Raw genomic sequence first — 24,041 nt, forward strand, 5'->3', positions numbered from 1 at the left:
CCTTTGCAATTTGTGTCCCTGGGGATATTTTAAATGATAGGCGGGGTCATTTATGTACCCCTCCGTGCCCCAATGTCTTGTCTCATTCCTCTTTAGAATTCTCTAACATTCACAATGGTTGCCCCTACTATCAAGCTTAGCAATGGCTATGAGATGCCCATTGTGGGTTTCGGCCTCTGGAAGGTCAACAACGACACTTGTGCCGACCAGATCTACAATGCCATTAAGGCTGGCTATCGTCTCTTCGATGGTGCCTGCGGTACATTCACCCTCCCCCAAATCAAGCCCTGTCTGAAACTAACACCGCAAATCCCAGACTATGGCAATGAAGTCGAAGCCGGCCAGGGTGTAGCTCGTGCCATTAAGGACGGTCTCGTCAAGCGTGAGGAGCTTTTCATCGTGTCCAAGCTCTGGAACAGCTTCCACGAGGCTGACAAGGTCGAGCCCATCGCCCGCAAGCAGCTCGCCGACTGGGGCGTTGACTACTTTGATCTATACATCGTGCACTTCCCCATTGCCCTGAAGTACCTTGACCCCTCCGTGCGCTACCCTCCCAGCTGGACCACCGCCGAGGGCAAGATCGAATTCGCCAACGCACCCATCCACGAGACCTGGGGCGCAATGGAAACCCTTGTTGATAAGAAGCTGGCTCGCAGCATTGGTGTCAGCAACTTCAGTGCCCAGCTGCTGATGGATCTGCTCCGCTACGCCCGTATCCGGCCCGCCACCCTCCAGATCGAGCACCACCCCTACCTCACCCAGACCCGTCTTGTTGACTACGCCCAGAAGGAGGGTATCGCTGTTACTGCTTACTCTTCTTTTGGTCCCCTGAGTTTCATTGAGCTTGACCTTAAGCACGCTAAGGATACTCCCTTGCTCTTCGAGCATGCTACGATCACCGCCATTGCTGAAAAGCACGGCCGTACTCCTGCTCAGATCCTGCTGCGCTGGTCTACTCAGCGCAACATTGCTGTTATTCCTAAGAGCAATGACCCTACCCGTCTTGCGCAGAACTTGACTGTCACTGATTTCGACCTTGAGGCCAGTGAGCTCGAGGCTATCAGTGCTCTGGACAAGGGTCTTCGTTTCAACGACCCTGTTGCTGTAAGTTCGGTTTCTGCGGAGGGTCGACTATTGATACTTACAGTTTTTTTTTCTTTAGTACGGCCTCGGAATCCCCATTTTCTAAGCGTGTCTAGACTGAAAACCCTGAGAAATCCCGTGTCCGCCGTGTCCGGAGACTACGTGATAGTATGACGATTTTATGCCTTGGGAACTTTAAATCAGTACATATCAATTTCAATAAATTTTCAATAAGATCTACCATATTAGCCAGAGTAGTAATATCAAAAGTTGTTGTGCTACGGAGTAGAACATGGGTAGCTAGTTCCGCCAAGACGTGCCGATCTCGACGATCCGCCAATTTTCTCCGACGTCTCCATCAGCTTCCAACTTCCCAGCAACACAATTCTCACAATGGTGTCCCCTAGTCTAGCGCGCCTCACCGGGCAGGTTCATATAACCGGATTTCCTATGCCAAAGAACCTATCCGAAAGCAAGCTGATACTGGCCGCGCTCCAGAAATTTGGAGAAGTTACAACATACCGCAACCTCAAGGTATGGTGTCTCCGAATTCGTATTTGGACCAGCGCTGGTCTAACAAGTCATAAGTACGACACAACAAACACCTCACCAAACCCGAACCGCCCCATCGTCGCCATCTTCGAGACAGCCGACGCAGCAGAACGCGCGATAGCAGCATCGCCTATAACCATTCCCTTACCGACATCCCCTCTCAGCTCGATCTCTAAACCTCACACTTCAATCCATACTCCCTCCACATCTACCAACCAACCGTCAAATTATCCGCGCTCACTGACCTTCGAAATCCAACACTCGCGCCACAACCACGCCTCCGCCCTCAAACGCAGCCCCTTCTACTCCACCTACAACCTCTTCAAAAACAACCCTATCTACGAAGATCTGATCAGTGAAGAGACCGGTATCCCGCTCAAAGAACTGGCTGATACACTCTCGAGCAAAAAGTATCCTATTGGTGCTGGAGTCAAGTTCAATATCCAAGAGGAGAATCGGCGCATGGGCGCTACGAGTTTGGTGAATATGTGGAAGGAGGGGATGGGTATGGAGATTGAGGGTGAGTTTGAGGGGCAGGATTCTGGTGAGAGTGCTGGGATTGAACATGTCGGTGGCATTAGGGAGCCTGGGGAGGGATTAGAGGGCGAGAAGCAAAGTTCGGTCCAAGTTCCCTCGGCTCCTTATAGAATGCCGCTTGATCGTTAAATCCAAGTGAAAATGAGACATAACGTCGAGTAAGGCGTATATAATATAGAAGTTAGATAGACTCCAAGTTTGGGGATTTCGTGAGTACGGGGGATTGAGGAAACACCAGCAAGATAGTAAGCTAGTACGACTTGTAACGACATATTGCAACGAGCCCCTTGCACCAAATCTCGAATAAAAATCATCTCGTAGTGCTCATTCCTCATCTGTAGCAATTCTGTTCATGCAGCCTAAATGCTGCTGTTCATGATAATAATATAGATTCCTCCAGCTCTTGCAAAGAAACCCCTACTCATCTTCACTATCCTCTTCAAGCCAAGAAAATTCTTCTTCCGAATCAGCAGGATCATAAACTCCAGGTGTCAAGATAGACGGCCGTTCCTTGACGTGCCTTGAAGCAAGTCCGAGGAGGAGTTTGTCGTCGGCGGGCCGACTGGCCGCAGCCCCGTCTAGCACAAATGTATACTCGTGACCCATCTCCTCGACGAGCGCCAAAAGCATGTTGCGTGGAAGATATCTTCCCACAGTTCCCCAAAAAGGATTCCCTTTCTCCAGCTGTAGAAGCGCAGCCGCCTGGCTTGACCTTCCTTGGCTGCTGTGCTGCCAACACATCCGTAGTATCTGAATGCAGTAATGAAAGTACAAATATCGAGCTGCAGGTCGAAAATTAGAGCGGAACCTCAACGGCCGGCCGTCCAGCTGTCCAAAAGTGAGACTTTGCCATCGCGAGATCTTTTCATCCTTCTTTTCCCAATCAGGGTCGATCAGCTTCACCCGGTACTGGCGGGGCTCACAGTTGAGCCACCCCTTAACCGCAGATACCAGCACGTTCTTCTGGAAATTAGGAATATCAGGAACGATCACAAACTTGCCAGAATCGAAATAGCGCTCAAGCTTTTTGCACAAAAGAAGACCATTGCGTGGCGAAAAAAGCTCCTCCGCTCGTGTCTTACCGAAGATAGCATCCAAACAATCCTGTCCGTTCCTACAAGGGAACAGGTGCGATGCTTGGATATCATCATCATCCGTATAGTCCCCTAGAATAGGGCACCAGAGCCATGGTTCGGTAGGGTGCTTTGCCTTGTAGGTTTCGATCATCGCTGCCCGGAAGTTGCTCTGCTGGCTTGTGTCACGAGCCCCAGCACCTGTGCCTTTGATGGCCATGCCCATGGTAGAGGTCGTGAAAAACTTCATAAAGCATGCTCTCATACTTCTACGAGGGGGTGCACTCTGTAGCTGGTGAACCCTTTCCTCGCAGATTTTTTTCGTCTGCTTTTGTGCTTCAATCTGTTCCAAAATCGTCTTAGCTTCATCAGTCCTCTTCCATGTCTCCTCTACCCCATCAAAACTTCCAAGTGAAACTTTGCGATCCACGTCTGACCTTTCCAGGTTGATCTTCTCTATTTTGACAGCCTGTGCCCAGAACTTCAGGTCAAACGACCCATGTGCCCTCCAGAGTCTCCGAGCTGTCTGCAGATCGTTTGTGAGATCATGTTTTCTTTTCTTCAGAATGTGTATGGCTTCAGTTTCGGGTTGAAGGGATTCCATTGATGGGTTTAGGGGGTCCATGATTATGGCCACAGGCTGGAGATTCAGACTTAGAGTGTGAAGATTCGAATCTAGGGTATAGAGACTCGAGTTTGGGTGTTGAGTTTTGGAGGATGACGGTTCAAAATTTGAGACTGTACCTTTGAAATCGAGGTTTGTGGGTTCTAGTTTTTGAATATAGAGATTCAAACTTCGGGGTATAGAGATTTGAAACTCGAGCTTTGATGTTCAGTTTTCGATGGAGACTTGATGCTGGAGTTTGGAGAAGGTACACCTACATGAAGTTTAAATTGGAAAGTACTAGACCTGATCAAGCTAGGATTCTGTCATGATGATGCATCGTAGTACATTGTGTGCACTCTAAAGCTGGCCAAGCACCTCAAATGACAGACATCTACCTATGTTGTATCCTATTAGCCTCCCTGGAGCCAAGACCGTCACCACCACCCATGATAGATTTCTACAATGCTCGTAACTCAAAGCTTATTTATTAGAAGTCATGTGGCTTCTCGGTTTACTCAAAGCACTTTAGTCTAGCACCTGTAGATCGTTTTTTTCTCTTCTTCACGTATATTAGAACTAACCTTGCCAACTCCCAAATTGGCTCCCATAGGAGTAGTCCAATGCGAAGGGTTATATTTAGTAATTGGGTATAATCAAGAGCTTTATACTAGTTAGGAGGAGTGAGAGAAGGTTTTATTATCTATTCATAGTCTACAGTCAAAGAAGCGTTAGCTTCGTATGAAGACAGAGAGGCCTATGCTTTTTTGTGTACTAGAATTCTTTACACTAGAGGACCTAGAATCGAAGTTATAAATTCGCGGTAACTTTAAAAACCACCAAACAAATAGTGTTTTATTCGATGGATACGGAGTGCTTCGTATTGCTGACGGATACAAACTACTCCGTACTCCCTATCCGTATAGGCTTCACGTTAACCTAGAAGTCTTCTTTAGGATGAGTTGTGAAGGTGAACATGAAAGCTTCAAAGACTAGCCCAGAAGTAGGTAATTTCTGCAAAAGGGGGGGGGGGGGGGGGGGAAGTGGCAGTGCTCGGTCTTGACATATCTCTTGGCACACCTAAAAATACGGTAGCGCCAAGACCCAATTTAGCGCTCGTGACACTCCGCGCCAGTGGAAATGACTTGGCAGATTGCCCCTATCTCAGAGAAATGAAATGACAGAGGCTTCCTTCAGCCTAAATATATCGGCATTCTTTTCATGTTTCATTGACTTCAAGAGTGTTTTGAAAAATGTTCGAGTGCAGAGTTTATGCCCCCTCTAGCCGCCTACCCCGAGTGTACCGGGTAGGGGGGCTCTTGGCATTACTACATTCTTATTTCCCAAAGGAAAATTGAACGCCAAGGGTCTGAAAACTAGGCAGTGCTGAGAAGAGCTGCACCCAGAACGAAGTAAGGCAGCAGGATTGGTTGCGCTAATGTCTTGGGACATCACTCTGTCCATAATCCCGCTGATACGGCGCCAGTCTGCCAAGTGACTGGTTTCATTGTGATGATTCGGTATGATCTGATGGGTTCCAGCGATTTATTGCTCTTTTGTTCTAGGAGATATACCCTCGTATCTTCCTTTTAATCCCAATGCACTTAATTTCTGCTATCCATCTCTCAGTTCCATGCATTTCTTCCGATGTCGGTCACCGCTAGGCTCGCTTCAAATAAGGCCTGTTGTTATGTCTGGATTGTTCACCACCATTTTGGCCTGCCTTCTCATACAAAATGTCCTTGCGATTGAGGTTAACCCCGAGGATGAGAGTAAGTTTATTTCCTACACTGGCTAAGCACCTCAAATGACTGACATGTACCTCTCCCGATAGCCTCCCTCAAAAATGCCGCCAAGACCGTCGCCACCACAATGATGGATTTCTACAATGCCCGCAACTCCAACGATATTCCGGGGAAAATGGACGATACCTGGTGGGAAGGCGGTTCGATGTTTATGACCCTCATCCAATACTGGTATTTAACAGGCGACAGCCAATTCAACGATGCCATCCAGGAAGGCATGTATTGGCAAAAGGGCGAAAACAACTTCTTCCCAAGCAACTACTCCCAATACCTGGGTAATGATGATCAAGTGTTCTGGGGACTAGCGGCGATAACCGCCGGAGAATTGAACTTTCCAGAAAGAGAACACGAACCCTCGTGGATTTCACTGGCCGAGGGTGTCTTTAATGGACAGATTCCTCGCTGGGATGTTAAAAATTGCGGTGGAGGGTTGCGATGGCAGATTTGGCCTTACCAGGATGGCTATAATTTGAAAAATGCTATTTCCAACGGCGGCTTGTTCCAACTGTCAGCGCGTCTGGCACTATACACCCGGAACGCGACCTATGCTGAATGGGCCGAGAAGATTTGGGATTGGAGTGCATCTACACCACTGCTGAGGAAGAATTGGGTTATTGCCGATACTACCACTAATGCTGCAAGTTGCAAGGATCATGGTGATCACCAGTGGACTTACAACTATGCAACCTATATCTCCGGGGCGGGTTACATGCACAACTATGCACGTCTATCCCCTGTCCCAATAACTTGACTGTCTCAACTAACTGAGTTTAAGACCAATGGCACCGAAAGCAAATGGCTCGAAGGCGTGACAGGACTGATCAAAACATCTAACCAGTTTTTCCCTGAATCAGGTGGGAACCAAATCTTATCCGATATCACCTGTGAGCCCATCAACAGGTGTGACCGCAACCAGAAAACCTTCAAGGCCTATTTCACCGGCTGGCTCGGATTCATGTCGCTGATTGTACCGGCCAATATCACGGCGGAGGTAATGGGAAAATTCAAGGTCTCCGCTGTCGCTGCCGGTCAGCAATGCTCCGGCGGAAGCGATGGGAACCACTGTGGAGTTCGCTGGACGAAGAAGGCGGAATGGGACGGGACCATGGGCTTGGAGCAGCAGATGTCTGTCTTGGGTGTTCTTAATGCTGTCATGGTCCCATTTAAGGCAGATGGCCCTTACAATACTGATAATGGAGGGACATCCAAAAGTGACCCAGTTGGGGGCACCAATGAGCAGGCTAACGTGGGGCCTGCACCCATCACTACAGGGGATAGGGTTGGCGCAGGAATCTTGACTGCGATCTTCGTTATAGTCTGGGTTGGAGCTACATGTTTTATGCTTGTTGGAGGCGAGTAGATACACTGAAATTGGAAGGCGTTGATTGTATGTATATTTGGAATTTTGATACCATGAAAAATCCAGATTGTTTTTGTGATATCTTTGAAGTGCTACAGGCCTATTCATAATTATACCCTTGTCCATTTTTTTCTCTTTAGGCGTTGAAGAAACTTCGATCTCTTGATGCCGACTTGGCATCTTCTTCCTTACAAACCATGCGGGGTAAAAGCCTGGAAAGGGCAATGAATTTCATGCAGCGACAGGCTATGGAAGTAGGGAGATCGATCAAGCAGGAAGTGATATCTTGGACAAACAAGGAGGCAGCTGTGCCTTGGACAGCCACATCTCCAATATCATGTCGCGATAAAGGGATTTGTGGTCGTGTATGTGGTGCAGATCTTTTTTTTTTCCTGTTGGTCCTTTCAGACCTCCTCATCCTCTATACTCTCGGGGGTTTCCTAACTCTTCTGAGCTACCTCTCTAGCGTTAACAAGTTTGGCGACATAGTCATTTACACGTCGAAGGCGCAGAGTTGCTGCAATAGTGGAGATGCCAGTGTCCCGCCTAGTCGACCTAGGACACAACAGTGATATTAACTCGGAAATGCAACGGGTCAAGAAGAGAGAAATCACTTTGATTCCAGTCACCGAGAAACAGGTACGAACTCGAGTTTGTAACTCGGCTGGAAGCCATGGTGAATATGGGTGACTAGTCGCTGCAATAAGCTTGTTTATCGTAAGTGTAAATGTGAAGAGAAAGTGCCTCCTAGAGAGATTTACCCGGATTAAGGGACTTGAGAAGAAGAGAAAGATGGATAGCAAAGAGAGATGGAGGATCAAATCTTTGTCCTGATCTACAATCATAGCATCTCCGTCCTCGCATTCTCAACACTTCAGATAAAATTGTAAGACGGAATCTTGGACCTTGACTAAAAAATACTACGATAGAAGGTGATGTCAATCAGTCACGACGAGAATAGGAGGTCACAGAATCAAAGCTAGAAAACCCAACAGGCCTCAGATGTGTGTATTTAGCGTTTTGTACCAAGTGAGGAATGAGGGAGATTTTTTTCCTGAACAATCGTCTTATTGAAAAAATCGAAATCGGCGATTCCTGCATAGATTGATCGAAGAGATTTTTGAAAACAGCACCAAAAAGAGGACTTGTTACACTTCAGTTGCTGAACAATAATTTCAAATCATACACAAACGAGCAAACTTCTAAATTCACATTGAATAGCTACCTCTCCCGCGATTAGGTCCTTGTTTTATTCGTTGTTGCGGACTTGGTAGACAGGGCTGTCAAGAACAAAGGAAAGCCATAGCTTACAAGCCAATTTTCAGAACCACGACAAGAGTGTTATAGATTAATTCTTACACAAAAACCACCTTTATGAATGACACACCCCGGTTATGTCAGAATTGCGTGAATTTCACCCCCGGATTTGCCGGTTGATACTCCAAAACCATGGCTGCCGCCATCTCTTCAACACCCCGTTCAAAGGCCGAGCCGACCCCATTTGTTTTGGGGCGAATGCTCGCAACCACCATAGTAGAGTCTGGTTATGTACCATAAATGTCCGTGAGCCGACCTGCTGGACACGATTGTCTCTGACTGCGGTGAGTTTCCATAGAGCAGTTCTGGTGGGAGTTCTGTCAGATCATTAGCATTAAACAGGATGGGCATAAAAGGGGGTTGCTTGAATCCTTCCTGGTAAGACACGAACTTCTAGATTGGGGAATCTAGTGGGGCCAATGCCGACGCTAAGAGAGCGCCCAGAAGGCAGAGGTGAGACCTGTAGGATTTGTAGGGAAATAGATTGAATGAGCAGGCATCTCAGGTAAGACGGAGTAATTAAATCCGTGTGCAGAATAGACAAGCTTGGAAGTATATATCCTGTCGGCTACCCCATAAATCTCTGGTCTATCTATCCTTCCCCCAGGGTTCCCAGTTCCCAGTTCCCAGTTCTCAGTTCTCAGTTCCCAATTCCCATCATGGTTCGCTATCTTCCTTTTTTTGCCTCCCTGGCAGCTGCCACGAACCTCTATGCCACTCACTATGACGGCGAAGTCTACACCCTTTCTCTTGAGGACAACTCGCTTTCAATCACATCGTCCTCGAAAACATGTGGTACTCACCCTAGTTGGCTTACGTTCGACTCGTCAACGCGCACCATCTATTGCTCCGACCACGCGGGCAATTCGAGCATGAATGGCTTGTTGACCTCCTACTCCGTGAATCAGGATGGATCAATGACGGAGCTCACAAGCACCGTGGATGTGGGCGCCGCGGTCCACAGCATTATTTTTGGGGGAAAGGACGGACGTGAAAAGTATCTGGCTATTGCCCATTAGTAAGTGATTCTGATGTCTACTTCAACCAGCTGTGGATGTACCAGCAAACTAACATGATTAGCGGTGGTTCTGCCCTTTCGACCTTTGCCTTACCCCTTAAGTCCGGCGAGGAGCCGTTACAGGTCTTCCACTACAAGATGGCCCACCCGGGCATCAGACCTGAGCAAGAAGCGCCACACCCCCATCAGGTGATCCTCGACCCAACCGGTGATTTCATCCTGGTTCCCGATTTGGGTGCCGACCAGGTCCGCGTATACGGCATTGACCATGACTCGGGACACCTCAACCTGTGCCCTAGTCTTAACTACACTGCTGGTAGTGGACCACGACACGGACTGTTCTGGAAATCCAGCCCCTCGCAATCGGACCAAGTTCCTTTGACGATGTTGTACACCGTTAGCGAATTGGGCGGTCACTTCAATGCGTTCGAAGTCTCTTACTTGTCCTCCGGTTGTCTCGGGTTCAAGGAGACGCAAGCCTTTGTGCCGTACCCAGGCGGACAGTTACCGGCGAAGGGTACGCCAGCAGAGATTCGGATGGCCGGGGACAATCTTTATGCTTCCATTCGCTTTGATCAGGGATTCGCCCCGAATGATTCCATCTCGACCCTGGTTCGTTCCCCCGATGGCACGGTCTCTTTCAGCCAGATCACGTCTGCTTACGGCGCCGTCCCCCGCACTTTTGCCATCAACAACAATGGCACTCTGGTGGCCATTGCGGGCCAGGATTCATCCAATGTTGCCATTGTCGAAAGAGATCCACAGAGTGGAAAGCTCGGCAACTTAGTCGCCAATGTGCCGATTGTACAGCCCGGTCAGGATAAACCGTCGTCGGGCCTGAGCAGCATCATCTGGGAAGAGTAAGCGTTTCAACTCAACTCTTTCAAGCCAAAAAAACCCATCCTTCTTCAGGTTGCACATTGTGAATCCGGAAGATGTCTGTTTCGACTTGGGACGGTGATTACCTAAATGCAGTAAGAAAAATGTTCATAGAATGCGTCCAAAGCGCAAGACACTATTGTCACGAGAATTTCTAATACATGGCTGTTCAAACCACTGATTGGTATGTAATTCTTATCATCACACAATCTTCGTTGGCCGAGTCTACTTCATTTGCCAAGGTTGCCAAGCATGCGATAGAAGTGGGCGGAATCTAACGGATCTGGGGTGGTGCGCTGCTGGTGTTCCTTGGGGGGTGCTGATGGTGGTTGGATCCATGTCGGATCCTACGGCCATGTGGCTTTTCAACAATCGTCTACTTGAATTCGACAGCCAAATCCAGCTAACAGAATGGGGGATATGCAATGACTGAAAGAATGCGGCTACGTTGATAACATTCCCAGTAAAAGGAACTCAGGTTGAAAACGAAGGCCTCCAACCGGAGGCTCGGAGACCTCGGAGAGATTTGCCGCAACGTGGCCTAAAACCACAACGCAGGCAGTCAGCATAAACTGACCCACATGACAGGCGTTTACTTGGAGGCTCAATGTAGTTATCGGAGTGTGGTAGTTGCAACAAGCGAAACGGCAATGTTCTGCATCATCGGGAGAAGAGCGGTTTTACATGAGAGCCAACCAGCAAATGCAATCTGTGAGCTATGTCAGGAGCCCTGATTTATTTTGATTTCGCTGCACGGGAGTAAATAGCACATGAAGAAGCATGTAAATAAAGAGTCTGATGAAGTTCTTTTTAGATCTTTCGCCAGGGGTAGAAAAATGAATTATAATACTGTCAAATCTCTTCCGCCCCAGAATTGAAGCCACATTTATAGCTTCATTTCTACCCCTCACTAACTCATTTGCATTTGTAATGAAAGAATGAGAAAGAAGAAGCTTCAAAGAACGGTGTCAGTACGGAGTACTTAGTACTGGACTCTCCTGAACCATTGACTGAATGTAGCCCAAATTGAAATGCTCTCCTGTGATACAGAATGCTCAAGTTTGTATAGTAGAATATGTGATAGAGGTGTCACACTGCATTGACGCAGCGAGTCTCGATTCCACATGAGTTTTGGATGCAGGATTTGGCACATGCATGGAGCGACGTATGCGTAAAATCAATGAGGGCTTAGCGTTGAAAAAGGTCCCAGATGCATGTCAATTTATGAAGATTTAACTTGAATTTTCCACACTCATGAGATTAACCATACCAGAGTTTCCCTTGAGATTTGAGCCCTGAAAACGTGTGCTGGCTGTTGACACGCTCCACGCTAGTTCTTAGGTAGGAGATGGAGAACATGGCTAACCTATATATCCATTGAAGTTCATTTCGTCCTAGCCGTAAATGCAAATTGTTTTTGAATTTGAGACGCAGATTTCAACTTACTCTTGCCCACAAATCTATGTAGTCAAGAGAATTCTCAACTCTCGTGGCATTTATCCATCCAAAAGAGTTGATCATGGTACGTCCCGTCGGATTGTGCAATGTTGCAATCTGGCATGCAATGATTCTGAAAGGACATTGAATTACCCATAGCCGCCGTAGACACCAATATGCGCATGTTTAGATTGACCTTTATGCTGGGACATCCAGACTTTCGCTTTGGACTCGCTCGATAAGCACAGCCGTGGCACCTCCACCACCATTGCAGACAACGGCAACGCCATACTGGCCGTGAGTTAACTGGTGCAAGAGACTGACCAGAACTCGACAACCTGAGCTGCCCAAGGGATGTCCAAACGCGATAGCTCCCCCGTTGACATTAACGGTATCGGGATCCAACCCGAGTAGCTAATTAACATGGTAAGCAAACTGAAATGATTGAACAGCTGGTTAGGGATCCACACACATTTTGTGAAGCAATCACTACGATGGCAAACGCTTCATTAATTTCCCATAGGGAGATCTGTTCAACACACATCTGGGCCCTCTCGAGGACAAGCTGAATCGACTTGGTTGGCGCCAGAGCAAACTCATGCGGGGCAACGGAGGCATCGGCACAAGCTACTATTTTGGCCAACACCCGATTCTCTCGACAAAACTGTCTGGCTACCTGTGCGTCCACCAGAACCACCGCTGAAGCGCCATCACCTAGCGAACTGGAATTTCCTGCGGTGACCGTGCCATTGGGGGAAAACGCGGGCTTCAAAGACTCAAGTCGATTGAAGAGGCTCTCAGGAGGGAGACTGTCGGTATCAAATCTTTCAGCCGTGCCTGCATCTACTGAAACGGGGATAATCTCTTCTTGGAAGACATTGTTCTGCTGCGCTCTAAATGCACGCTCATAGGCAGCAAGTGCATATCTATCCTGGTCCTCACGGGAGATACCCATCTGCCGAGCGACACCCTCAGCACAGGCGCCCATAGACCGGCCATCTGAGGAATTCGTCAACGCATCGAGCCGAAGACCATCAATCACCGGATCCTCTTTGCAATTGGAGTCTTCTGGTTTCTTTAAATACCCGGCGACATTCGACATGCTCTCCATTCCCCCGGCCACCTGAGCAACGGCGTACCCTAGTTGGATATTATGGGCAGCAAGGGTAATGGCCTTGAGCCCAGAAGCGCATACTTTGTTAACTGTGGTAGCCTCGATCTCCGGTGGCAACCCTCCCTGCATCGCAGCCTGCTTTGCGGGGGCTTGGCCAGCGCCAGCTTGAAGCACTTGGCCCATGTAAACCTCGGAGAATAAATCCAGCGGCACTTGTGAGCGACGAAGGGCTTCACGAATTGCAATAGCTCCCAGTGTGGTGCCTGGCACAGAGTCGAGCTGGGTATGAATCTACATCAATCAGTCAGTGTTCAAGGGGTTTGACCACCTAGACTCACACGTGCGGTGGGGGTCCTCGCCGCCCCAACAATGTATACTGGATTCATCGTGTTCTGACCGTGATGTGAATAGTTCGTGTGTGCCCATTCCTTTTTTTTATACCCAATCTGAGCTCTGGACTTAACTCCAGGTGAAGATCTCTGTCCGACTCATAGTCCCGCTGATCCCACGTCAGCAAAAACCAATGCAGCATTATTATCCGTACCCTGCCATGCCAGCTCGACTGAGAACTGCACTCATGCATGCACGCCATTGGTAGCAAACATGGTGTTCTTTCGAATTTACACAACTAATCGATTACAGAAGATGCACTGGGCTCCATAATGATAATCGATGGCTAATAACTATTTGGATTGGCAGTACTAGCAAAAAAGCAAGTTTGTGCATATACATTAGCGCAGTTCTCGACCGGGCTGTCGTGGCAGGTTAGATCATCCCGTCCACTGGCCATAAGATGCCGATCGGAGATTTTGTCCTTGGGCATCTGTCCGAATGAAAGCCTAAGCGGTCGGAAATTTTCAAGACAGATTTTCTAACAAGTAGCTGAAAATTAGTTGTATGTCAAATTCTAGTTGGTCGAAAGGTTATACATTCTTGATCTGGTTAGATTGCGCCTATATGCTCTATCATTGCGTGTTCTTGATGCTGGAAATATGCAATGCAGATCACCCGATGCCCGCATCCAGAAGAACATGCACATGTAGTGTTTCTCAATACTATAAAATACCGCATCGAGTGCAGTTTATCCGTCCTCCCAAAGCCCTAAGCCCTACTTCGTGGGATTGCAGAGCAGTGTGAAAGAAGTAGATCCTAGAATTGACCGAGGACACCGGTATGCTGCTGGTACGGAACAACAGTGGTTTCCGGTCGACAAAAGGAAAGAAAGAATGAAAGAAATAAGATAGAAGGATCCTTTGTGGGATCCTATGCCACGTCCTTGGCCTCATCACAGGCCAATGTTCCATAGGCGCTCGTTCGCGAAGCCAGCGAACTTTCCCAGTTCAACATTCGCGTACCTCATAAAATTTATTGAATCCGGCTTTTCCTTGCTGGCTGATCGTGATTGTCTCGTCACTGTATTCTGAATTGACCTTATTCCGTATTGGTATCGAAAATGCAAAATCGCTACACTTTCAGACCAGAATCTCGGCGTGCAAGTGAGTCTTACTTCCAAAGCTTTTTGCATGGTCAGTGCTTCCCTGTGATGGGCGATTTTGAGGTCGAAGGGAGTTTCTAGAAGCGAGAGGCCTCGACAAATAGAGGATAGTCAGGCTAAGCAAGCAGGCTGTCTCAATGAACAAGGACTTATTAGCAAGCGGGTAAATATGAATTGTAACTCTCCGAATCACACGCCGTCTTCTTTACTGTTGCATGCTGTTAGTTGGCATGCATCCGCTTGGTTCTAAGCTCGTCAGTGGCATGATCCATCATTCTCTTTGTGTGCCCCGCTCTACTTGAGGTAGGTTTTGTTTGTAGCAGTCGATGATTCAAGTGACACCGGTGGAAATCAATGATCAAGGCTCGTTGCAACTCATCACTCCACAAGATGTTCTCGGGGCGGAGGTCGTCATGCACCACACCTAAGGAGAGAACTTTCCGCTCTGACCGCGAGATTGCATGCTTAATGGTGGCATCGATCTTTAGATGGCGGAGGTTCTCCCCCCCCCAACTCATCAGTAGCATGTGGCGAATCTCACCCGCGCCGTGGAGGAAGTAGATCTGGGCCAAATCAATAGGACCCAGAAACACCGGCACCGCAGAGCCTTGAATGCTTTGTAGGATGTGATAAATATCTGCTTCCTGCGATACCTCGTGCCATAGTCCTGAAGTTGTGCCCTTTCCTACCACCGTGTAGCCGTATGCCGCAGAGGTCACTTTGAATGGTGCGCCATATGATCCACATTGTCCGATCGGACTGCAGAATTCGTCCAGATTATTGTCCAATTGTCGCTTGACCAAGGATAGTAATTCGGCGGCCCGGATTGAATGACGGTTGGTCTTTTGTCCAACCCGATGAAGGTCCACATTGGGACATTTTGGGTCCAACATATCGCCTCGCTGTAAGCCTAACAAACACTTTTGTGTACAGAACTCGTGATTGTGTGGACGAGATTGACTAGTATAGCGATGGGAGGAATTTGAGGATTTCTTTGGGGTGGTCGGCGTGAAACTCGGTGCGGGTGGCGAGGACGCAATTTGACTGAAACTCCGCTTTCGTTGTGCAGAAGGAGCCGGATCGTCGTCGGAATCTGAAGGGTCTCCTTGACGAGCGGCGCTGGCAGGTGCACAGCGGGTGGAACGGGTGGGTGGGCGGCGTCCCTTGGACACAGTCGATTCAGAAGGCGATGATGGCTGGTACTCAGACGACATCATCTCCGAACTGGTACATTCCGGACTGCTATAATCGGATCCTGGAGGCTTCTGCCGCAACTCTCCTGGTGGAATCTGGGATCGCATATGGCTGAAACTGGTTTCCCAGATTGGTAGTTGTGACCGAGCAGCGTTCCGCCAGGTTTGGTCCCGACAGGCCGAACGAAAGCTCATTAGGCAGAGACAAAGCACCCTCTCGATGGCTGTCCGAGGACCTTCACTACCATTCTCGATGTCGAGATTTGGCTCGCAAAAATAGTAGTACAAAGTCGAGCAGTCGTCGGGTACCCGTAAGAGCACAATCCCAAGCCCAGTGGTCAAATATGAGTACTCCAGCCCTTCCTGAATCATCACGTGGTATTCCTGGACGATCGCCGAGCCTGCAAGACGAGCAGCATTATACTTTAACTTGTCGGGCCCATCTGTAGGAACGGTTTCTGATTCGACGATCTCGTGGTAAAAGTTCATCGGTCGAAGTCCCGCCCGAAGATTCTCGTTGGAAAGTTTATGCGGCGGTTTGTACTCGACTGTAGTTAACAAAGCTTTCGCATTGCCATCAATGCGGTGAATACCAAACTGGTCGGGGTACGCAGGTTGTTTGTCGGGGCGTAGCTCGTCTGGCGGATTTTCCTTGAGGGCATTGGCATGGCTATCGAACCAAACCCCATTTCCGAGCTGAAACTCCTCTCGGGCTTCTGGGATTTGACAAAGCGCAGCGATAATATCATGGACGTGGTCTTCAACAGCAAAACGCTCGTAGCTCTCAAGGTCCTTCTCGCTGCTCAAAGGCCGACGGGCGAAACGGTGTCCCAGCCCCTCCAGCTCAATTACCGGTGCGAACAGGCGTGGCGCAACTTTACCCCATGGTTTTAAGTAATGACAAACCAAGTTGTAGATTTCCTGTTGCCTGATAGCGCAATCCGTCCAGGGTTCCAGCCGTAGTGGGCAGAACTTGCCAGTAGGTGGTGGAATCTTGCCAGTGGTAGACTGGGCGGTATTGGCAGCTTTCAGGGGCTTCGAAAGAAGATTATGACAGTGCTGGATAAATTCTTCGAAGGTAGTCTGGCGATTTCGTTCCTGCTCTTGTTTTCTCTCCTCTTCTGCTTTATCTCGCAGTGTCTTCTCTCTTTGTTCAGCCTGCCTTCTCTCCTCTTCTGCTTGCTCTCGCAATGTCTTCTCTCTTTGCTCAGCCTGCCTTCTCTCCTCTTCTGCTTGCTCTCGCAATGTCTTCTCTCTTTGCTCAGCCTGCCTTCTCTCCTCTTCTGCTTGCTCTCGCAATTTCTTCTCTCTTTGCTCAGCCTGCCTTCTCTCCTCTTCTGCTTGCTCTCGCAATGTCTTCTCCTGCCTCCTTTCCTCCTCGGCTTTCAGAAACAAAGCCTTGTAATCAACCGGATCCGACATGACCGTAATGAGTGGAGTGGATATTTGAGAAGTGGTTGATTTATTGACCAATGATCAATGAGTGGAGACCATGGAGTGGCAGGTGCCGAGCAGCCGGCAAAGCGGATAAATAGTTCAACCGAGATCCGTACTAAGATTTGGGATTCCCTGCTCCTCGGAGAACTAACCGGCCCTTACAACATACATTTTTTACAAAAATTACAGACCCTCGCAAGCGAGGGTCTGCCACCCATTTGCACTACACACCACCCAAATGCAAGTTTCTTTTTACATTTTTCTTTTTTTACTTTGGTCGTCAACCACACTACCAAGAATGCCTAAAACCAATAAAGACATAGAGAAACAGCTTCAGCTTGCTCTCGATTCTCTATCTGAGCAGACAAAGCCCAATATCACGAAAACTGCGCGAGAATTCGCGGTTCCTATGCACCGACTACGCCGGCGATGGAAAGGTGGAAAATCCCTTTTTCAACGAGCACCTAATGGTAGGAAGCTCAATCCTGAACAAGAGCAGGCTTTATGTGATTATATGGATTACTTTGATACGGTCGGAGTATCGATAAACCGACGCCAAATTGCTATTGCTGCCGATTCAATTCTTGAGAATGACCATACCGATCCCACTACGCCTACTCCACAAATTGGTGCCCACTGGCTACCACGTTTCCTGAAAAGACACCCTGAGTACTATGTACGACGCCGGCGATCTCTTGATATCGAAAGAGCTACTGCACTTGATAAATCAGTGGTTGAAAGGTGGTTTAAAGACTACAAGCAAGTCATCACTGAGTTTGGGATTTGCCAACAAGATATCTACAATTTCGACGAAACCGGCTTTCAAATTGGTGTTGGACGAGACCAATTTATCATTACAAGGCACCCAAAAAGAAGCTATTTAACGGCTCAGTTACCAATCTAGATTCTGTTACAGTTTTGGAGGCTGTTTCAGCAAATGGTTTTGTCTGCCCGCCGCTTATAGTTCTAAGCGCTAGGTAGGTATTACTACGCTGGTTTAACGCTATTGATTGTCAGGGTGCGGGCTGGCAGGACGGTATGATAGGAGATGACTGGTAGGAACAGGTCATAACAGATCAGATTCCACTTGACAGGTACAGGCAGGGGCAGGCTATTATACAAGACGTAGCTCGAAGAGCTACAACAGGATCTAGAACTGAAGTTCAGATAAACAGGTCGGAGATCACGTGCCGTGATCTTCCTCTTACTAAGCATCACGGTTCGCACCGTGACAGATGAAAAGTAATAGATGGTGTACCTTATAGCGATGTCATATTCCTTCCCATGCCAGACTGCATGGTCACTTCTTCCCGATAACTTCCACTCTGGCTCATTGAAAGCCCAAGGCTGAAAGCCCCATATCCGCTCGCAAAATTATCTTTATCTTGTTGGTCCCCTTATGAATATTGAACGTGCTTCCACTTGAATCCTCCTAGACAGGAAAAACTGTGTGGAGTGTAGGTCTACTGAATCAAACTCACCTTATGGATGCCATGAAATTTTAGGCTTTGGCATCTTATGGGTAGATCAGGGTAGTATGTAGATGGCCGAGTACGCCTAAATCAGCTATGTTTCTCAGTTACTAGAACAGCCTAAGGCGACAAAGCGCAAGAAAGTTCGAAATTGCAACTAACTATCACAACATGTAGTCACTATCATCAGAAATCAGATCCCCCTTAGTACATCTGAAGAAAGAAAAAACAATTTGGATTGAGGAAAAATCAAAGGTCAACTGCTTAGGGTAAAAAAAAAATTGCATTTCAAAACCGAAAGATCTGTCCTGCACTTGAAGTTCCATTCTTGATGTGGAAAAGGCCATCAATCACCCAAATATTTACGCCAGTGTTTTATCAGATGCTAGATCCGTACTGGAAAGAACCTTCACTGTCAGATGCTTTCTTGTAATAGCTGCAAAGAAGTCTCCCCACTTCATATCATCGGGTGTTGTTTCATATAGCTGCATATCGAGATAGCGAAACATATATGTAAAGGCCAAGTATAACTCGGAATAAGCGAGGCTAGAGAATGGGGTTTTGCTTGTAAGTTCACGTATACGGCACAGTGATCGACGCAAAAGTTGCGCATGTTCTAACTTACTTGATCCCGATACAGCCCCGCGAGCCTCTGGAAAAGGATACCAAGTGTCGGTCCAGGTACTTGAAGTCATTACCAAGCCAGCGCTCAGGCTTAAAGGTTGTTGGATCTTGAAATATCGAGCCATCAGTGTGATAAACATAGTGGCTGAGAGAAAGGATGGTCTGTATTCATACCGTCAGTAGGTGGTGGTTTCGAACTCATGAGACCAAAGAGCATACCCCAGGGGGTATGTAACATCCGCAAAGGGTGGCGCCAGATGATGGTACAGTACGTGGGAGTCGTCCAGGGGCCCCATGAGAGATTCGAAGCGACTCTTTCACAACGGCTCTCTAGAAATGACATTATTAGTCGCTTGGAAGCTCCATCTATAATCTGAACAAAAGCCCAGTCACGCACCAGGTAAGGTAGCTTCTCAAGTTTATCTGCAGTTGGCATTGGGCAGCCATCGGGTATTGCGCTAGAAAGCTCCTTCTGAAGTCTGCTTTTCATCTGCGGGTTGTTTAAAACATTGAAAGTACCGTGAATCAAAGTGTTCGCTGGCGATTCCTCTCCTCCAGCTATAAAAGCTAGGGTCTCGGCTGTGAGTTCATCAATGGATGGGGCTGGTAGTCCGGTTTTTTCATCTGGCTGCAAGACCAGGTCAAATATGCTTGGATGCTGTTGTCCTGTCAATTTAGGCCGATTCATAGACTCCAGAGCTATGTCGTGGGCTTGCTATACACGGAGACATTAGCCACAAAGAGAAAGAAAACAAGGACCCAAGAAGAGTATTGAAGTAACTCACAGTGTGCAGGTGGAAACCAGCAGCAAATGTTTTATTCCACTTTGCAAGACCAGGGAATTGCAGAGCAAAACCAATGATGAACCTGAAAAATCCATGGAATGTACGGATAAGGGTTGTAGAGACAAGAAAATGATTCATATAAACCACACTTGGATACGAAAAATCTGGCGCATCGAGCGCCCCCCATGCCCTCTGCCATCCATAGTTCAAGATCAAGTCGGTGGTCAGCGAGTGATAGCCTCTTGTGAGATCAACTACTTTTTGATCCTTGCCGTATTCTTTCAAGATATTAATGAACTTCACGATGGTGGCATGAATCAAAGGCTCGCCTCTTGCAACGGCTGCTTTGGAGAGAAAGGGGGCAAACATCTCTCTTCGCGACTTGGCAGACTCGAGGTCTGACATGTTGACGTGAGATCCTTCCAAAAGAGGATGATCATAGAAGCGGCGCGTCTTTTCCAATTTGGTGCCGACGCTGAAAACTTTGTTATAAGCATCCACATCGTGGATGTGCAGTTCGTCGGGATAGGTTCGGACAATTGGCCCTATAACCACGGGAAATATGAGATGTGAGCGGAAATGGCATTATCCAAGTTCGTACCATATCTTCGATGAAGTTCTGGAAGTTTCAGAGTGTATTGCCCTCCTTTAATCAGCGTCCAATACGCGCCGTAAAGGTTCGTGGCCGCAGCCAGCTTTGGTCCTGGGAATCGAGCAAGGGGATGGAAAAACAGCCTGTAAACCATACGAAGGCATTGGAGCCCCAGTAAGACTGCTATCAGCCACGGCCAAATCATGCTGACAACGATGGGCTGGTTGAACGGTCAGAATAAATCATCATATGCAGTACTTTGTCGGAAGTACTTATAACATATAACATACTGCTGGCTTGGCTACCCAATTTGCTTTTGGACCATCTACTATATAGCTAAGATGCAATCATCATCGAGTATAGTTACACCTTGCTTGGATCTCCACGCCAATACAACATTATATGGCCACTTGGGTTGCACAAATGCGAAATACAAACTATGCGCATGCGGATGAAGCCGACTTAGGATATGAGCAAAACAAACGGCAGTGGTCCTATTCGTCGGCGGACTTCAGCCGAATGGATTGGAGCATATGGACAACTGAACATGGTGATAGATCTAAACCATAACATCCAGAGTACCATGCGGAACAACCTAAATAGACGCACACTCGATACTCTGACCAAATTCCACAACGCCGAGAGTCTTCTTTTTTTCGGAGGGCCATGTAATGGAATGAAAAGGATATTGGCTTATGCATTATCAGGTAAATGTGTGGGCAACACAAGACATCATGCACGAAGCTGTAATTGGACTGGTACCCGTGTGTTTCCAAGTCCCACACGGTACACTCGATACTGCATTCGTATGCTTCGCTTCATAGCAGTTCATATTTCACAAGATACGAACAGTGTTGCCCACATTATGACTAGACCTCGCCAGACTTGCTGGGGTAGAAGAAAATTTCTCTTCCTTCGTTGCTACCTAGGAAGGCAAATTAAGAATGTAAAGCTGGCCATGGCCAACCTCAGAAGCAATCTTTTCGACATCAATTCCATAGGTCCCCCCATTCTATAAAGAAACCAATCCACTTATACTTGATCATAGAACAGAAGACGTCAGAGTCATTAGTCAAGTAGACAAAGTATAAAAAGGCATTAAGGTATTACTCTCATTCCCTAAACGCGGACAAAAGCTGTAGAGTGAATTATCACATTAGCACTACATCCAAAAAAAGTGCACACTGCAAGAGAGACACGGGAGAAGGAAGGTAGACACTTACTAGCATCAATCTGCTGGATATTCGGCAACGCCAAGCGCACCTTATTCCGATAAACTGCCGGCCCATTCAATTGCAATGGGTTACCCTCAAAGTAAACAGTCTGCAGCTTCTCCTTATCCTTGAGCTCGCGCTCAACTTCCTCAAAGCTAGCAAGCTGGTTATTCGACCCCCACAGCTCCTCGAGGTTTTTAAGTGAAGAAAGATGTTCAAGATGGGAGACCTGGTTGTTAGAAAAGTCGAGCACGCGCAGTGTCTCGTTGGATTCCAGTCCTGATAGGTCGGTTACTGCATTGTGAGAGAGGTAGAGCTCTTCAAGCTTTGGGAGCGCGGAGAGTCCCGTGATTTTGGTGAGGCGGTTGGATTGGATGGAGATGATGCGGAGGTTTGAGAGGCTGTCCAGGTTCTGCGAGGGTGTCAGCTTCTTTACCTGTCATGGTCTGTTCGGCATCGATTGCGGACCTTCATTTCAACGATCTTGTTCTTCCCAAGCCAGAGTTCTTCCAACGCGGTCAGGGTTTCCAAGTTTTCGATTTCCTGACCGGGCCCCGTGTCAGCATTTCTACTGTTGATCTTATAGGTGGCTATCATGCAGTACGAACCCGAATCTTATTCGCGCCCAACTCCAAGTTCTTGATTCTGGTCAAGTCCTCCAAGCCCTCGATGCGGGAGATTTTGTTCTGCACAAAGAAAATCTCGGTCAACTTCTTCAGATGCGAGACATTCTTGATATGCTTGATCTTGTTAAAGCTCAGATCCAAGCTTGTCAAGTTATGGAACTCCTCCAGGCCCTTGATGTGGGAGATGAGGTTATCGTAGAGATCGAGCTCGGTCAGACTGGCGGCGACATTTGGAGGGAAGTTGACGCGTGATATTTGATTCTGGCGCATGCATAGTCTCTGTTGATCCTACCACGTTAGCCATCTGGATGAATCAAAGGGATGCCGTGCGGTCGCGCTTTTGTGCATTGAGGGAAAAGTGGTACCATTTGCCCCTCTTTGCTACGAGACGCATGCGGATTTTAGGGTCGCCAAGGGTCTTTACCTGAAGCTTGGGGAAGCGTTCCAATTTAAGAGCAGAGATCGATGATATCCGGCAATGTACGAGGTCAATATCCTACAGCAGAAAAATCGTTAGTAATCAGGTCGCGCGCACGTCGACCAGCGGTTGTCCAGGGCTATCTGCCTACCTCTGAGTTAACATCCTCATCTGCCAATAGATCTGAAGAGCCGTTAGTCTGCCGACTCGCTCGCAAGCGCTCAGCACGGAGCAATCAATCATCCCGCGAGCGTACCTTCATCAGCCTCAATTTCCTCGACCGGGGGTGCATCCGGATCCGAGTAGTCTGAATCCTCCAGCGCCTCCGGGTTTGTGATAACGGCCTTTGGCTCCATTCTCATTTTTCCGTCCCAGCCCTCCTTGTTCTTCATAATTTCAGCCAGCGTGAGAGTTGTGCAATATTTGAAGGTGGGCGGTGGGAATCGCGATTGCGGGGAGCTTTTGGCGTTTTTATCAGGAGATGATCGCCAATCGGGGGTTTTAGGAAAAAGAAAAAAGAGAAATCCAAGGTGGATTCTAAAGAACTAGGAATTAACGAAGAGAAAATGAAGAGGTTGCACTCAGACTCAGGAACTCAAACCTTGGTTTCAGGAAGGTTGAGGTTGACCGGTGACTACATCATCGTCTTAATGCGGTCTCTCAACGCGGAATGGCCCCGAGGCAATGCACCTTGTTCACTTACACATGTTCTTACTTTTCATAGATTATTCCAAGGTTATAGATGAATTAAATTAAGGGATCACTTTCATGCCTACTCTAATACAACTTGCTCCATTTTTTCCCCTGGATACGTCGTCCCGGGGGCTATATACAGCATCGAGAGCCGTGATTGATCATGTACATTGCATGAAAGAATCACTCCAACTTTGGCAGCGTAAAGGGGATTATTAGACACTGCTCACTATTAAGGAGATGCATACCACTGCCAGGCAAAGGTCCCCGCAAAGGAGAGGACACAAAGAAATGCATGCTCGTGTATTGGTGAGCTGAGATCAAGGCAGCAAGGCCATGTAGCAAGGCAGAGGTGGAAAAGAGGAAAACACAGCGGGGGGGATACAGCGGGGGCATGATAACCAAGAGACGCCTGCAGAATGCATTGAAAGCGGACTTGTTGGGTGTTGGGATGGGAAGAGAATACACAAAAAGGGAAGATCAGAACATGAGGGGGTGTTGATAAAGCAAAGAGGAAGAAACAGTAAAGGAAAAAAGGGGAACGGGCTCGCTCGGAGCGTGGTGAGATACAAAGTTAAGTTGCAATGCAAAAGGTCGAAAATGGACAGGTGAATGTGCTATCCAAAAGCGACAACAAATGCAGGAGACGGGGCCTTGGCCCAGTAGGATACCAGTTCCATCTGGGTCCATGTTCGGTCGTCGAGAAGGGGAAT

General features: G+C 47.9%; 9 protein-coding genes across 9 annotated transcripts; 4 read left to right on the forward strand and 5 right to left on the reverse strand.

Annotated features, from left to right (window-relative positions):
• Positions 1–114: 114 nt before the first annotated feature.
• Pdw03_2465 (Aldo/keto reductase) lies at positions 115–1,189 on the forward strand (the record flags this gene model as incomplete). Its single annotated transcript, XM_066100196.1, has 3 exons — positions 115–259; positions 317–1,104; positions 1,163–1,189. 3 exons carry the CDS (start codon positions 115–117, stop codon positions 1,187–1,189), a joined length of 960 nt encoding a protein of 319 aa, XP_065955596.1.
• Positions 1,190–1,476: 287 nt separating this feature from the next.
• Pdw03_2466 (NAD(P)H-dependent D-xylose reductase xyl1) lies at positions 1,477–2,301 on the forward strand (the record flags this gene model as incomplete). The annotated part of the gene is made up of 2 exons (XM_014681725.2): positions 1,477–1,617; positions 1,672–2,301. The coding sequence occupies 2 exons, from the start codon at positions 1,477–1,479 to the stop codon at positions 2,299–2,301; spliced, it is 771 nt and encodes a 256-aa protein (XP_014537211.2).
• Positions 2,302–2,589: 288 nt separating this feature from the next.
• Pdw03_2467 (HNH-2 domain containing protein) lies at positions 2,590–3,870 on the reverse strand (the record flags this gene model as incomplete). The annotated part of the gene is made up of 1 exon (XM_014681726.2): positions 2,590–3,870. The coding sequence occupies one exon, from the start codon at positions 3,868–3,870 to the stop codon at positions 2,590–2,592; it is 1,281 nt and encodes a 426-aa protein (XP_014537212.2).
• Positions 3,871–5,539: 1,669 nt separating this feature from the next.
• Pdw03_2468 (Six-hairpin glycosidase) lies at positions 5,540–7,014 on the forward strand (the record flags this gene model as incomplete). The annotated part of the gene is made up of 3 exons (XM_066100197.1): positions 5,540–5,621; positions 5,684–6,375; positions 6,430–7,014. The coding sequence occupies 3 exons, from the start codon at positions 5,540–5,542 to the stop codon at positions 7,012–7,014; spliced, it is 1,359 nt and encodes a 452-aa protein (XP_065955597.1).
• A 1,976-nt stretch (positions 7,015–8,990) lies between these two features.
• Positions 8,991–10,213, forward strand: Pdw03_2469 (Lactonase, 7-bladed beta propeller; the record flags this gene model as incomplete). Its single annotated transcript, XM_014681728.1, has 2 exons — positions 8,991–9,349; positions 9,412–10,213. The coding sequence occupies 2 exons, from the start codon at positions 8,991–8,993 to the stop codon at positions 10,211–10,213; spliced, it is 1,161 nt and encodes a 386-aa protein (XP_014537214.1).
• A 1,650-nt stretch (positions 10,214–11,863) lies between these two features.
• Pdw03_2470 (Thiolase) lies at positions 11,864–13,165 on the reverse strand (the record flags this gene model as incomplete). The annotated part of the gene is made up of 3 exons (XM_014681729.1): positions 11,864–12,079; positions 12,138–13,070; positions 13,118–13,165. The coding sequence occupies 3 exons, from the start codon at positions 13,163–13,165 to the stop codon at positions 11,864–11,866; spliced, it is 1,197 nt and encodes a 398-aa protein (XP_014537215.1).
• Positions 13,166–14,495: 1,330 nt separating this feature from the next.
• Positions 14,496–16,889, reverse strand: Pdw03_2471 (Reticulocyte-binding protein 2 like a; the record flags this gene model as incomplete). The annotated part of the gene is made up of 1 exon (XM_066100198.1): positions 14,496–16,889. The coding sequence occupies one exon, from the start codon at positions 16,887–16,889 to the stop codon at positions 14,496–14,498; it is 2,394 nt and encodes a 797-aa protein (XP_065955598.1).
• A 2,108-nt stretch (positions 16,890–18,997) lies between these two features.
• On the reverse strand, positions 18,998–20,582 carry Pdw03_2472 (Cytochrome P450; the record flags this gene model as incomplete). The annotated part of the gene is made up of 5 exons (XM_066100199.1): positions 18,998–19,162; positions 19,220–19,330; positions 19,398–19,715; positions 19,786–20,330; positions 20,387–20,582. 5 exons carry the CDS (start codon positions 20,580–20,582, stop codon positions 18,998–19,000), a joined length of 1,335 nt encoding a protein of 444 aa, XP_065955599.1.
• Positions 20,583–21,496: 914 nt separating this feature from the next.
• Positions 21,497–23,027, reverse strand: Pdw03_2473 (Leucine rich repeats (2 copies); the record flags this gene model as incomplete). The annotated part of the gene is made up of 7 exons (XM_066100200.1): positions 21,497–21,513; positions 21,601–22,003; positions 22,060–22,134; positions 22,200–22,496; positions 22,642–22,713; positions 22,787–22,818; positions 22,892–23,027. 7 exons carry the CDS (start codon positions 23,025–23,027, stop codon positions 21,497–21,499), a joined length of 1,032 nt encoding a protein of 343 aa, XP_065955600.1.
• Positions 23,028–24,041: the final 1,014 nt, after the last annotated feature.

This window comes from Penicillium digitatum, chromosome 1 (assembly GCF_016767815.1).
Source record: "Penicillium digitatum chromosome 1, complete sequence".
In the NCBI taxonomy this organism is placed as follows: domain Eukaryota; kingdom Fungi; phylum Ascomycota; class Eurotiomycetes; order Eurotiales; family Aspergillaceae; genus Penicillium; species Penicillium digitatum.